This window comes from Girardinichthys multiradiatus, chromosome 18 (genome assembly GCF_021462225.1).
Source record: "Girardinichthys multiradiatus isolate DD_20200921_A chromosome 18, DD_fGirMul_XY1, whole genome shotgun sequence".
Lineage (NCBI taxonomy): Eukaryota > Metazoa > Chordata > Actinopteri > Cyprinodontiformes > Goodeidae > Girardinichthys > Girardinichthys multiradiatus.
In genome coordinates, this window is record NC_061810.1 from 50,857,751 (window position 1) to 50,871,758 (window position 14,008).

General features: G+C 42.7%; 1 protein-coding gene across 2 annotated transcripts; it reads left to right on the plus strand.

Moving 5' to 3' along the window:
• The first annotated feature begins 10 nt into the window (after positions 1–10).
• spcs2 (signal peptidase complex subunit 2) lies at positions 11–8,578 on the plus strand. 2 transcript variants are annotated; one of them, XM_047392812.1, is made up of 5 exons: positions 11–86; positions 2,355–2,438; positions 2,603–2,763; positions 3,010–3,144; positions 7,271–8,578. In XM_047392812.1, the coding sequence occupies exons 1-5, from the start codon at positions 48–50 to the stop codon at positions 7,458–7,460; spliced, it is 609 nt and encodes a 202-aa protein (XP_047248768.1). In that variant the 5' UTR covers positions 11–47; the 3' UTR covers positions 7,461–8,578. The 2 variants fall into 2 exon arrangements, with proteins under 2 accessions (XP_047248768.1, XP_047248767.1); XM_047392811.1 differs by lacking the exon at positions 11–86 and adding an exon at positions 1,284–1,466.
• Positions 8,579–14,008: the final 5,430 nt, after the last annotated feature.

Below are 14,008 nucleotides of genomic sequence, written 5' to 3' on the forward strand. Positions count from 1 at the left end.
CCAATCCGGTTGGTCCAGCTCACAACTTCCTTATTTGGAAGGAAAAGATGGCGGCTCGGGACGGGAAGAGCGGGCTATTGGAGAAAGTAAGGTTTTAAAGTTTGGGCGTTTTTCTGTTTCTTTTGCCTTTAGATGAATGTTGGTGGGTTTATTTTCCTCCAGAGGTCAGCCAGCCAGCACTCAGGCTGCATCTGTTGGTGAGACCAGCAGATTTATGCGCGGTTTCCGGTGAGACAACGCTCAAACGTTTCAGTTCAATTAAAATGCGTTTACTATTTTGTGTTTCTCTGAAATGAAACACTAGGTTAAATCTGGTAAATTTCTTTGTTCCGGAGATGATTCCAGATTAACTGCAGCTCTTTGTGTTTCCAGCTGTTACAAACCGCTGCGCCAGACTTCATTCAGAAAACCACAAATTGAATTTTATTCTGAGACTGGGTACCAGAAGCGCAATCAGACTAGAACCGCCATTACAGCGATGATCCGTGCTAGTGATCGGCTCCAGTTAAAGATCCGGAATGTTAAAAACGGCCAATGTAGCATGTTTTTATCCCGTTATATGGAAAGCCAATATGGTCAAATTCATCTGGAGTTCCGTTAAAAAATACTCTGCTTCTGCAGCAGAAATGAGTACGATACTTATCGACTGCATGAAGAAATTAGCTTATAACAACACCTAATCAGATATACAGGGTTGTATTTCAAAACGGTTTCATCTGAACGAGCAATAAAATCTACATTTTATTAAGATCACGTTTCCCTTTGATTGGAGGCAATGAAGCTGCAGAAATCCAGCCTCCTAAAGCCGGTGAAAACGTCACAAAACAAAAAATGTCTGGATTTCCACCAAGTTTTGGATTTAGCATTGTAAGATTTTTGATGAATCTTTACCCTTTTTAGGGGTCAGAATGAATGCCAGGGAACTGACTTGTAACTGTCTTTATTTAAGCCCAAAGTAGAATCTATTTTCACCTAGCATGAATATTGAACGGGAAACAACAAAACATTTAGTTAACACAATTTACGAGAGAAAATATTACTAACCTTTGTTCTGGGTGATTCAGCGTGTCCTCATGCCGTAAGTTAGTCGATTATTAGTAAAGGTAAAACTATGAACAGGCTGGTTGGTTATTTAATGAAATTCTGGGACTGGTCCTGTTATCAATGGGGTTCTGCACCAACAGACTGTTTGTATTGGACCTACATACAGAATATAAATATGAATATTAAATAATATTTGGCTGCATGTGTTGAAGATAAGTCTGCTTCAGTTGGAGCAACTCTAGTCTTCTTCAGAGATGGCAGCAGGAGCAGGGGATGCATGGATAGATGATCCCGGCTGTATCTGCAGAAATGAAGGCATCCTCTGGGCTTTCCCTACCACGGACTGCAGAAGACAACTGATGGATGGAAAGATAATCAAATACCTTGTGCCAGTTCTGTTGGTTCCTTGTGACAAGATTCTGGTGAGCTGCAGACCAGATAAACCATTTATCAACCTCAGTTACAGGTTGGAGGAATATTTTTAACAGATTCCATCTGCATTTAGGATGAAGGTCATGGTTCATTCTCCTCCAGATCAAATGAATCACGATTAACACCAGAATACCAATGTGTGCATTCAGCCAGCCATATATTTGATCAGCTGACGGCCCAGATGCTAAAGCTCTCTGAAGACAGTAGGAACTTTGTGATGATGGAAAAGAAAGAAAATATGGGTTAGTTAGAGCAGTTATGCATGATCTTTTGTTACGGTGCAGCCCTAGTTGGAACCGTTTATACAAACCCGTCTGCTTCAACCAGAACATTCACTGGAGATCCAGCCTGTAGAGTCCAATACGTATCTGGGATTTTAAAGGCTCAGCTTTGAGAATAATCCTGGTGTAGACAGAAGACAAGTGAAAACATTAACATTTATCTGATGATGAGTTCTGCTCATTGGATGATGCGGTGTTAGACTCCGGTTCTGTTTAGGATCGGTGAGAATGATTTCTGTGGCTGCACATGCAGATGGGGCGTGGTGGTGCAGTAAAGGACAAGATCTGATGGTGAAACTGTGTTCAGGAAACAGGAAGTCACTGAAGCAAGCCGATGGTTTCTGAAATGCCACGTAGACCTGCAAGCTACCAAAGGTTAAAGATCTGATGGAGACTGACAAAAACGTCCTAGTGGGGAGGAGAGATTAATGGTGGAGGTGGTGGATTGTCTAATTTAAGGAGTTGGGATCCAGCTTGTTATAGGAAAGCTTGGATATTTACCTGCTCCACATGATCACCTCCTCAGCAGGTTCTGCGTCAACGACCTGTTTGGGGTGGACCATCTGGATCCTGATCAGGTTGTTTGTGTTGTTTCAGTGGAGGATCGACGAGAAGCCGGTGAAGATCGACAAATGGGATGGAGCGGCAGTGAAGAACTCTCTGGATGATGCTGCAAAGAAGGTTTGATTCTGTTGTCATGGCAGCCATCAAAAGTTTTGCTAATTAGCTTAAAGATGAGATTTTTTATAAAGTAATTTTTCTATAGAAACATCCTTTTCTTGCCATCTGTACTTTTAATTTGTGTATTTGTTGTGGCTGTAACTATGCTGCTGCGCCCCCTGCAGGTGCTGCTGGAGAAGTACGGTTACATGGAGAACTTCCAGCTGGTGGACGGCCGCCTGGTGATCTGTACGGTTTCCTGTCTGTTTGCCATGTTGGCGCTGGTGTGGGACTACCTGTACCCGTTCCCGGAGTCCAGACCGGTTCTGGCCTGCTGCGTCATCTCATATCCTTCACCCGCTCTGATCCCGCACAGATTTTACTACAACCGCTGCTGAGAAGGGCTCAGATTAACAGATTAAATTAACAGATTATGAATGCAAAGATCAAATCTGGTCACAATGATGATTTTATTACGCTGGAGAGGGTTGGGACGGCGCGCGGAACCATGGTGAGGTCCGATCAGCTCAGGTGATTATTTTATGTGGTGTTTGAAGTGGTCTCCCTGTGCTCCTTAACTCATCTTCATCACGTACTTCATCATGATGGGCATCCTGACTCTGTACACGTCCTACAAGGAGAAGAACATCTTCCTGGTGGCCATGCAGAAAGATCCGGCCGGGATGGATCCGGACCACGTCTGGCAGCTGTCGTCCTCCCTGAAAAGGTCTGAGCGCCGCGGCTGATGAGCAACATGTTGCTCTAAGCACCGGGCAACGTGCTGCTCAGCACTCACCACATGGCTCAGTTTTTGGCAGGACCGTGGCAGAAACACACTAAATACTTCACATGATTTAATTCAAGAAGTTGCATGTTTCCACAGACAAAAAGCTACCAAACAAAACCCACCGTGCAGCACATTACAGCACACCGCTCTGTATTCCAGTACACGATGCACTAGAAATTCTTCACATTTCCCCTAACATGCTGCCAGACATGCATCACATGCTGCACAAAACACTGCTAAACATAAGTTGTTGCACAGCCTCTTTCACTAAACTCTTAAAGCTGGGACCTGACGCCTTCTTCAGGGTTTCTGACACGTTTCAAAGGTCTAAAATATTAACCTCCTAATGTTGAAGCCTTACATTTGTTCAGTGTTATTCTTCTAGGTCTTAAATTGGATGGTTCATCGCCCTTTTTATGTGTGATGTCCAGCCAGCTTTCAGTCGCACAGTGTGATGTAGTTCTTCCTCTAACAAAACTACAAGACCCATGATGCCAAGCAGCAGGCAGCTCTGTTACGAGCAATGGATCCTCGCCGTTCTTCCACAGATGGCCTTTAGGCAGCTGCAGGAGGTCAAATAATGTTCTCAACGGCTCAGAATTCAGTTTCAATTTAATTCAGTTTATTTATATAGCTCCAATTCACAACACATGTCGTCTCAAGGTTCTTCACAACAGTCAGGTTCATACATTCCAATTAATCCTAATCATTGAACAGTTCAGTCAGATTCAGTTATTTATTCAAATTGGATAAAAAGTTTTTCTATCTAAGGAAACCCAGCAGATTGCATCCAGTCAGTGACTTGCAGCATTCACTCCTCCTGGATGAGCATGTAGAGACAGTGGACAGTCACTGGTGTTGACTTTGCAGCAATCCCTCATACTGAGCATGCATGTAGCAACAGTGGAGAGGAAAAACTCCCTTTTAACAGGAAGAAACCTCCAGCAGAACCAGAACCAGGCTCAGTGTGAGCGGCCATCTGCCACGACCGACTGGAGGTTTGAGAGAACAGAGCAGACACACAAAGAGAACAAAGAAGCACTGATCCAGGAGTACTTTCTATGGGAAGGAAAAGTAAATGTTAATGGATGTAGCTCCTTTAGTTGTTTCATCTAGAAAGAAAGAACAGATAAACTCTGATCCAGTTTTCAAGGTTAGAGTCTGAAAGAGAGAACATAGAGTTAGTTACAGTAGAAGCTCAGTCAGTAGCCATGTCTAGGAGAGAGAAAGGGTTAAACACTGAAAGACAGGGCTATGTGGATCATCTGTAGAAGGTGAGCATTAAGTTGTTGCCAGCAGAAGCTTGGACGATTCCCCTCTACAGAAAGGTGTCACAGGTAGACACAGAGTCAGGCCAGGTGTAGCTTCTATGAAGAGAAAAGAGAGAACAAAGTTAAAAGCTGAAATAACAGCAAACAATGCAAAATTGGAGAGTAGTATGAGAATGTAGCGAAGAGGGTGAAAGTGGTCATTATGTCCTCCAGCAGCCTAAGCCTATAGCAGCATAACTACACAGATAGCTCAGGATAAACTAAGTCACTCTAACTATAAGCTTTATCAAAAAGGAAAGTTTTAAGCCTAGCCTTAAAAGTAGACAGGGTGTCTGCCTCACGGACTAAAACTGGGAGCTGGTTCCACAGGAGAGGAGCCTGATAACTAAAGGATCTGCCTCCCATTCTACTTCTAGAGACTCTAGGAACCACCAGTAAACCTGCAGTCTGAGAACAAAGTGCCCTGTTAGGAACATATGGACCAATCAGATCTCTGATGTATGATGGAGCTAGATCATTAAGGGCTTTATATGTGAGGAGGATAATTTTAAATTATATTCTGGATTTAACAGGGAGCCAATGAAGGGAAGCTAAAATAGGAGAAATATGATCTATCTTTTTAATTTTCATCAGAACTCTTGCTGCAGCATTTTGAATCAGCTGAAGGCTTTTAACTGCATTTTGTGGACATCCTGATAGTAAAGAATTACAATAGTCCAACCTTGAAGTGACAAATGCATGGACTAGTTTTTCAGCGTCACTCCTGGACAGGATATTTCTAATTTTGGCAATGTTCTGGAGATGAAAGAAGGAAATCCTAGAAACCTGTTTAATATGGGATTTAAATGACATGTCCTAGTCAAAGTTAACACCAAGGTTTTTTACTTCATTACCGGAGGTCAAATTAATGCCATCCAGGTTAAGTGATTGACTAAGCAGTTTCTTTTTTAAAGACTCCGGTCCAAAGACGACAACTTCTGTCTTGTATGAATTTAGAAGCAGAAAATTTAAAGTCATCCAAGTTTTTATATCTTCAAGACATGCTTGTAGTCTATCTAACTGGTTGGGTTCATCAGGATTTATGGATAAGTAAAGCTGAGTATCATCAGCGTAACAGTGAAAATTTATCCTATGCTGCCTGATAATTTGACCTATTGGAAGCATATATATAGTAAAGAGAATTGGCCCAAACACTGAACCCTGTGGTACTCCACAATTAACCCTGGAGTTTAAAGATGATTTATCATTTACATGAACAAACTGGAATCTGTCAGACAGATAAGATTTAAACCAGCCTAGCGCTGTTCCCCTGATACCTACAGCATATTCCAGCCTTTCTAAGAGAATATTATGGTCGACTGGATCAAATGCAGCACTGAGATCTAACAGAACCAGAACAGACACAAGTCCATTATCTGAGGCCATAAGAATATCATTAGTGACTTTCAGCAGAGCTGTTTCAGTGCTATAATGAGCTCTGAAACCTGACTGAAACTCTTCAAACAGGTCATTGCTGTATAAATGTTCACACATTTGATTAGCAACTATTTTCTCAAGAATTTTAGATAAGAATGGAAGATTGGATATAGGTTTTTCAGATTGCTGCTTTCTGGTGTTGCTGTTGCCTGTTGTGACATTTATGGCATCCTGACATACAGCTGGAGTTTCTTTTAAAGTATTTAAGGTTGGAAAAGTGCATAATTTGGCACTAATGGTGTCTAATACCTAGACAGACTAGAAAGAGGAAAACACATCCATCCATCAGCAGCAGATTGGGCTGGACCCCATCTCCAGCGGTCATTGGGTGAGAGGCAGAGTCCATCTTGGACAGGTCTCCTGTCCATCACAGGACAAACAGCCATGCAGGGAGACACTCATACCTGAGGAAGTTAGAGACCAGTTAACCTAACAGTCATGTTTTTGGACTGAGGGAGGAAGCCGGAGGACCCGCAGAGAACCAAAGTATGCACAGGGAGAACAGGTAAACTCCATGCAGAAAGACCCCAGGGTGGATTTGAACCCAGGACATTTGCTGCAAGGCAGCAGTGCTACCGACTGCTCCACGGTGCAGACCCAAATCACGTTAATTCATGTTTTAGAATGGAAAACCCTCATGCTGTCCACCATGCAGATACCTTCCTGATCTGTCTTCACCTTTGGGAAAGTGTGGGAGTTCTGTATACTTCAGGTGTAAAAACACAGGAATCTTAAAGTTAAATCATAACTGAACTCGCTGTACCTGGTAGAAACCCGGTTCTCTGGGTGTTCTGAAAGGACTGGGGCAGCAAGTGATGTAGTTACAGCGCCATAAAGCCACCTTATGATGAAGGTTAGCCAGCTTTGTGATGCACTGATGGGAGATGGTCTGAGCAACCAGCCAGAGATGAAAAACTGGAGCGTTGGGCTGTGGTCCATCATGTACTGTTTGTTGTGGGTCAGGCTGAGGTCCACAGAGACAGACCGGGTCAGAGGAATAACCAGATGTTTCCGCCCTCACAGGAGGACGCATCTTGAGCCCTAACTGAGCTCCACTCCACTACAGTTCTGTCTTATGATAAGCTAACATCTGTGACCGGGTCAAGTGCTGATTCTTCAGTGCACTTCAGTTTAGTTCTGATGGGAGTCGTAGAAGCTTCTTACAGACTGAAGATGAGATTGAAACATCAGACGGCTTCTTTTTCTACCCGATAAAACAAAATGACCAGAACTGCATGACATGACGAAGGGGTGAAGTGACCAGAACCTGGGTTCCGTTCAGTTCAGTTTGTTGACTCCTTCTCCTGACTTTTTTCCAGGTTTGACGATCAGTACACTCTCAGAGTTTCCTTCACCGACGGGAAGAAGAAGAAGAAGTCACGGGATGCCGAGTTCACCAAGTCTGTGTCTACGTTCTTCGACGAGGCTGGAACTCTGGTGATGGACCAGTTTGAGAAGTACGTCTCCAAGCTGCACGACACGCTGGCCACGGAGAAGAAAACCAAATAAGATGGAGAACTTTCTGTCAGGGATGGTCCTCCTCCAGAACACTTTGTTGGTTTCAGTTTGGTCTCCAACATCAGATTCAGTTTGAACCTTAGCTTCTGGGTCAGAACATCCAGTGTTCTACATGGTTCTTGTTCAGTTTCTCTGCTGCTCCTTTAGTGGCAGAACATTTCAGCTTAGTTTAAAGACATCCTGATCAGGATATCTGGCTCACAGGTGATGATGCATTTGATTTAGGGCGGAGCTTTCAGAGTAGGACGGCACTGATTGGATGAGCGTACCTGTGCAGCTAACCAATGAAACAGAGACCTTTAGAGAATAAAACCACGTGGGAGCATAAAGTTCTCCCTCCAGCTCTGGAGTTCCTCCACGCAGATTAATTTATGGATGCTGCATCTTTGTTCCAGCCGGAGACATTCTCCTGATGTGAGGAACACCGTCTTCCTGAACATCTTGAAACATCTTCATCAGCCGGTTGCCTCCTGAAGCAGGAAACTGTCTGGTGAAGCTGTCTGTAGCTCCTGCTGCAGGTTCAGGCAGAATCTGACGAATCGAGTCAAACTGAAACCAAGGAAGTTCCCAGCTGAAACCACTCATTCAGCAGGTAGTGGAGGAGTTTATCTGCTGTGAAACACGTTTTTTCTGACCTTTGGGACGTCATCTTCCTGCTCACTTTCTGAACTTCCTGCTTCGGTTCTTCAGAGGTATGATTGGAGCAGCTTCAGGCGAAGAGTCCCATCAGCAGGTCATCTGTAGGTTCCTGTTAGAATAAATAAAAAAAGTTTCATTTTAGTTTAAAATATTTGTCTTTAATTTGGCATGTTTAATCTCCTGGTCCGTAGACCCATTTACAATGAGGCATGCCTCCAGTGGGCGGAGCTACACACCTGAGCAGGTGGAGAGAACATTTTAGTTGTTTCTGGTTTGTGTTTAGAAGAAATTCAGCTGACTGGATGTTTCCTGATCGATCTCCTCGGATGTTGATGGTTTCCAGCAGGAAGTGAACTGAACGTTGACCGAACGTTTATTTTATTTTAAATGTTTTATGTTTCATTGTTTTTCTGTTGGTTTCCATCTTCAGAGGTCAAAGGTTTGTAAGGAAAATAAACTTATCCAAAGGCTTTCTGAGTTTTAAATGAATCTTTGTTTGCTGACTCTAAACCTCTGGGGGGCGCTCTAAGCTAAGTCAGTTTTCCTCCGAACTCAAGTATATTTAATTGAGATTTTATGTGACAGAGCAACACAAAGTAGAGAACAATGAATACCCCGAACCAAAACCAGACAACCAGAGACAATCATAAGGCACAGAAACAAAGTCCAGCTGTGTGTAATTTAACTGCAGCTGCTCTCTGAAGGCCTCAGAGGTTTGTTATAGAGAACAACCAGCATCATGAAGACCAAGGACCACAGCGGACAGGTCAAGGAGAACATTCTGGTTCAGTTTAAAGCAGGGTTAGGTTCTACAACATCTTAAGATTTGAACATCTCCCAGAGCCCTGTTCAGTCCATCATCTGAACGTGGATGTCCACCTTAACTGGGAACATTATTTAATATACAGACGTGGACAAAATTGTTGGTACCCCTCGGTTAATGGATACTTGCAACAGGATAATGACCCAAAACACACAGCTAAAAACACCAAGAATGACTAAGAGGAAAACAATGGACTATTCTGAAGTGACCTTCTATGACCCCTGACCTAAAGCCTATTGAGCATCTTTGGAAGGAGCTGAAACATGTCATCTGGAAAAGGCTCCCTTCAAACCTGAGACAGCTGGAGCTGTTTGCTCATGAGGAGTGGGCCAGAATACCTGCTGAGAGGTCCAGAAGTCTCATTGACAGTTATAGGAATCATATGATTGCAGCGATTGCCTCAAAAGGTTCTGCAACAAAATATTAAGTTAAGGTAGCATCATTTATGTCCAGGCCTGTTTCATGAGATTATTTTTTAAATAATTCTGTTGAAACATGTTTGAAAAACAACGTCTGACTTTCATTTGTTCATTTTCATAGAATTTTTATTCATTATTACCTTTGTTAGATTCAAGTTATTTCTGTGACCATTGTGGGTTTTTCTTTCATTAACTGAGGGGTTCCAACAGTTTGGTCCAGTTGTGTTTCTTGGAAGGAGACCCATGGTAACTCTGGAGTAACTGAGATCTACAGCTCAGGTTGAATGACAACTGTTAGTTGTGTACTCCACAAATTTGACCTTTTATGGCAAAGAAAACCATTTTTGATGGAAAACCGCAAGAAATCTTGTTTGCAGTTTCCCACAAGCCATCGAGAAGCTACAGCAAACATGGAGGAAAGTGCTCTGCTCAGATGACATCAAAACTGACCCTTTTAGCCTCTGTGGTGGAAAATTAACACCCTGAACACAGCATCTCCATGTTGTAACATGGTAGTGGCCGCATCATGCTGTGGGGATGCAGTTCTTCAGCAGGGATAGGAAAGCTTGTCAGAGTTGATGAGATGGATGGAGCTAAATCTAGGACAGTCCTGGAAGAAAAGCTGTTGGAGGCTGCAGAAGTCCTGAGACTGCGATGAAGGTTCACCTTCCAACTGGACAACCACCCTGGACATACAGTACAACCAGAGAAATGATAGGGTGGTTTAGATCGAAGCAGATTCATGTGGTAGAATGGCCTAGTCAAAGGAAGACAGCAGCTGTGATTGAGAGTGTTTGCGTGTCAATAGAAATGTTTGCAAAAAACCACATCCCATTCTGGCACCCAGATGGATAATATTTGTACAATTATATCAGAATCCGCTTTATTTCCAAGTTTGTTCAGACAAACGGAGAATTAGACTCTGGTCCACTTTGCTCTCAATAATAAAGACTATTTTTAAATGTACATATAAACACATTTGAATTTCCAATAGAATATAATGTGGGACCAGTCCAAGTCTGCCTGGTGTTGTTCTGGAGCTCTGACTGTCAAGAGTTCATCCGAGAAACATCCTGGAGGAAGAAACTGTCTCTGTTGGTTTTAGTAAACAGTGCTCTGTAGCGCCACCTGAAGGTAAAGCTCTGAACAGTTTATGTGCAGGGTGTGTGGGGTCTGCAGAGATTTTAGCAACTCTTTTCCTGACCCTTGACCTGTATAAGTCCTGGATGGAGGGAAGGTCAGCCCTGATTATTCTCTCTGCAGTCCTGATTATTTGTTGCAGTCTGGACCTGTCCTGTTTGGTGGATGATCCAAACCACACTGAGATGGATGAAGACAGGACAGACTGAATGATGGCAGTGGAGAAGATGACTAGCAGCTCCTGGGGAAGGTTGGACCCTTTGAGTTGCCTCAGGAAGTTCAGTCTCTGCTGGGCTTTTGGGACCAGCTCGGGTTCAGAGAAAGGGTGGTTCCTTGAAATCAGACATGATCCACAGTAGATAGTGTTGTTGAGGATGGTGAGCGGAGGCAGTCTAGGGAGAGTTCTTCGGATGTCCACCGTCATCTCCACTGTCTTGAGCAGGTTAAGTTCCCGGTGGTTCTGACCACACCAGTGTACCAGCCGTTCCACCTCCTGCCTGTATGCAAACTCATCACTGTTCTGGATCAGAACAGGAACAGTGGTGTCATCTGCAAACTTCATGAGTTTCACCGACGGGTCCGCTGAGGTCCAGTCATTAGTGTAGATGGACAAGAGGAGTGGGGAGAGAACACACCCCTGGGGGGCACCGGGGCTGATGGTTCTGGAGAAAGAGAAGATGCTCCCCAGCTAAACCTGCTGCTGCCTTCAGTCAGGAAGACAAGTGGTGGACACTGGCCCTGTGAGTTGGGTGAGCTTCTTGTGGAGGATGTCACATTTTTAACTGACAGCTTTGTTTTCAAAACTATTGACCAAACATTTAAATGTCTTTGTTTTTACCAAAACTTCGGTCTCAAAATGTGTGAATATGAAAATGAACCGTTTTCCTCTGTTGGGTTTGGTTCTCTTTATTGTATTACCACAGTTCAGCCAGCAGGAGGAGCACTGAACAGGTGAGGGAAAAATGACCACATTAGACTTTACCACAGAACAAGAACATTAAAACACAAACGCATTATGTCCGTTTGACTCAATCTGGCGTCTGAAGTAAAAACTTTAAGACAGTAAAACAGAATTTATGATGTTTTCAGTAAAAGTTGAACTGAAGTGTGAATTTGTGTTTCTGCTGCTTAATTTCAAATGATTACACACCTGTCACCATAGTAACCATATAATCTGCATGGAGTTTGCATGTTCTCCCCGTGCATGCATGGGTTCTCACCGGGTACTCTGGCTTCCTCCCACAGTCCAAAGACATGCCTGTTAGGTTAATTGGTCTCTCTAAATTGCCCTTAGGTGTATGAATGAGTGTGTGCATGGTTGTTTGTGTGTTGCCCTGTGATGAACTGGCAACCTGTCCAGGTTGTACCCCGCCTCTCACCCATAGACTGCTGGAGATAGACACCAGCTCCCCCGCGACCCACTATGGAATAAGCAGTAGAAAATGACTGACTGACCAAAATAGATCTTTAAGCTCAAATCAAAGCTGAACTTTCCTGAAAGACTCTTATTTATATTGTTCATAGTGTGACTAATGAAGTCAGCATGTTGAGTTGTTACTTTATATATGTTCTATCACAATAAAACAGCTGCTGATTCAGATTCAACTGCAGAGGACGTCCAAACCTGCAGCTGAGGTTTGGGTGAAAAACAATTTATTAGTTCAAGGCAAAAATGTCCAAACGATTCCTTCTATGAGCTGAACTGTAGCTGCTGTCAGCAGGACAAACACAAAACAGGTGTGGTCCATCAGTTTGTGCATTAATATCACTATAATATGCATGTTTCCCTAAACATTAATAATCCTCCAGGTTCCACGTACTGCAACAGATTTCATCTAAAAGCCCCAAATGGTCGTTTTTAACTTCCAGTGGTGCTACAGTGTTGAATGGACATTAGGCTCCACCTCTTATTACTGAACCAAAATGATCCTGATTCATTTTATACTTAATCATAAAAATTAGAGCAAACAGCAGTTTTTCTGCACCTCTGCCTGTGGGAATGGGCGTTCCCAAACTAGACATGGACTTCAAGGGCGTGAAGTTGCTGTCAGCCTTCTATCATCTGATGAACATTTCCAGGATTAAAGGACTAATGTCCAGCAGGATCTGGAGAAACTCCTCCATGTGTTCATCTTTAGTGGAATTGATCACTGCAGGTTCCTCACAGATCTGCCTAAAAGAAATCAACGTCAAAGTAATTTTGTTCTTTTCATTTTAAATCGGATAGGTGTATTTAGAGGTCTGGGCAAGATGAGACATAGTGAAGGTGAGTTACCAGGAGTTAAACCAAGGTATCAACTTGTTGCATGAAATACTGACTGAAGTGTTTTATGCTGAGCTGCTTATGATTTGCTGTGCAGCTGAACCGCGGAGTGCGGATGCCATCAGCAAGGTGTGTGTTTAGTCCGGCGGATCCCCAATCAGCCAGGAGTTAGAAGTTGGACTTTAGAAAATTAAAGTTTTTCATTCAAAGCAGCTGCAGTTTGGGCATCTCCTGACCACTCCTTTGTCACAGTTTTATTACTGGAGTTTTTCCACTGAGTTCCTGACTAAGAGTTTTATGACCCTTTGTTCAAGATTTGGGGCAATCAGCTGCTAGTGGCTAAGGGCGCAGACCACCTTCTACCAGCTGATCGCCACCATCGAGACATCAGCACCAGGAGGACTTATTTTTCCAAGTTAAAGCAAATTACACATTTTGTCCATAAAACTGCTGGTTTGATCTTCATAGACACTCAATGCGCATATATTTTCTTTTTTCATTATTGTTAGTTAGGTAGTCATTATTATTCCCTTTGTGTAGAGCAGTGCTTGTTAGTTAGGTGAAGGTTTCTGGACCAGAGTAGTAATTATATCAGGGCTATTTGGCTTCAATAAATTCTCACATATTTATTTAAGAGAAGAGTTTGTGTTTATTTCATGCAGGAATGATTAATCTGTGAAAATAAGGTCAAAGTTCCCCCACCGATTGGTGAAGCGGTTGATTAAACATTGACATTTAGTGGTTTTGGTTAATTAATGATCAATATTAATGATAATTAACTCATTCTAATTATTAACGGGTTTGAGCCCATAATCCAAACACCAGAGGACATCAATGATTTCTATTTGTAAGCAATGATTTTTGGTTGAGAAAACTATTTTCCTGAATTATGATTTTTAATTATAATTTTTGATAAATGTTCATTAATCAATAATCATAATCCTTACAACTGGAACATAATTAATTTCAGTCAGTTGTCCAGATTTTCTTTCCTTCATTGTGCCACTGCTCTTTAGTTTTTCATGTTTTTGTCATTGCAGTGTACGTTTTTTGTATCATGTGAAGCACTGAATCATCTTGTTACTGAAATGTGTTGCGTTGCCTTGTCCAAGAGGTGGAGTCACGACTCAGGGCTGCCAGCTGTCCTTTTTTAAGCAGAACTTAGTTTCCTAATTTATTCTGTATTTAGTTGGAGTGGGAGTGGTTGTTGGTCAAAGTGTGGGGCTCTTGTTGTTCTTTTGTCCTAAACCAGAAA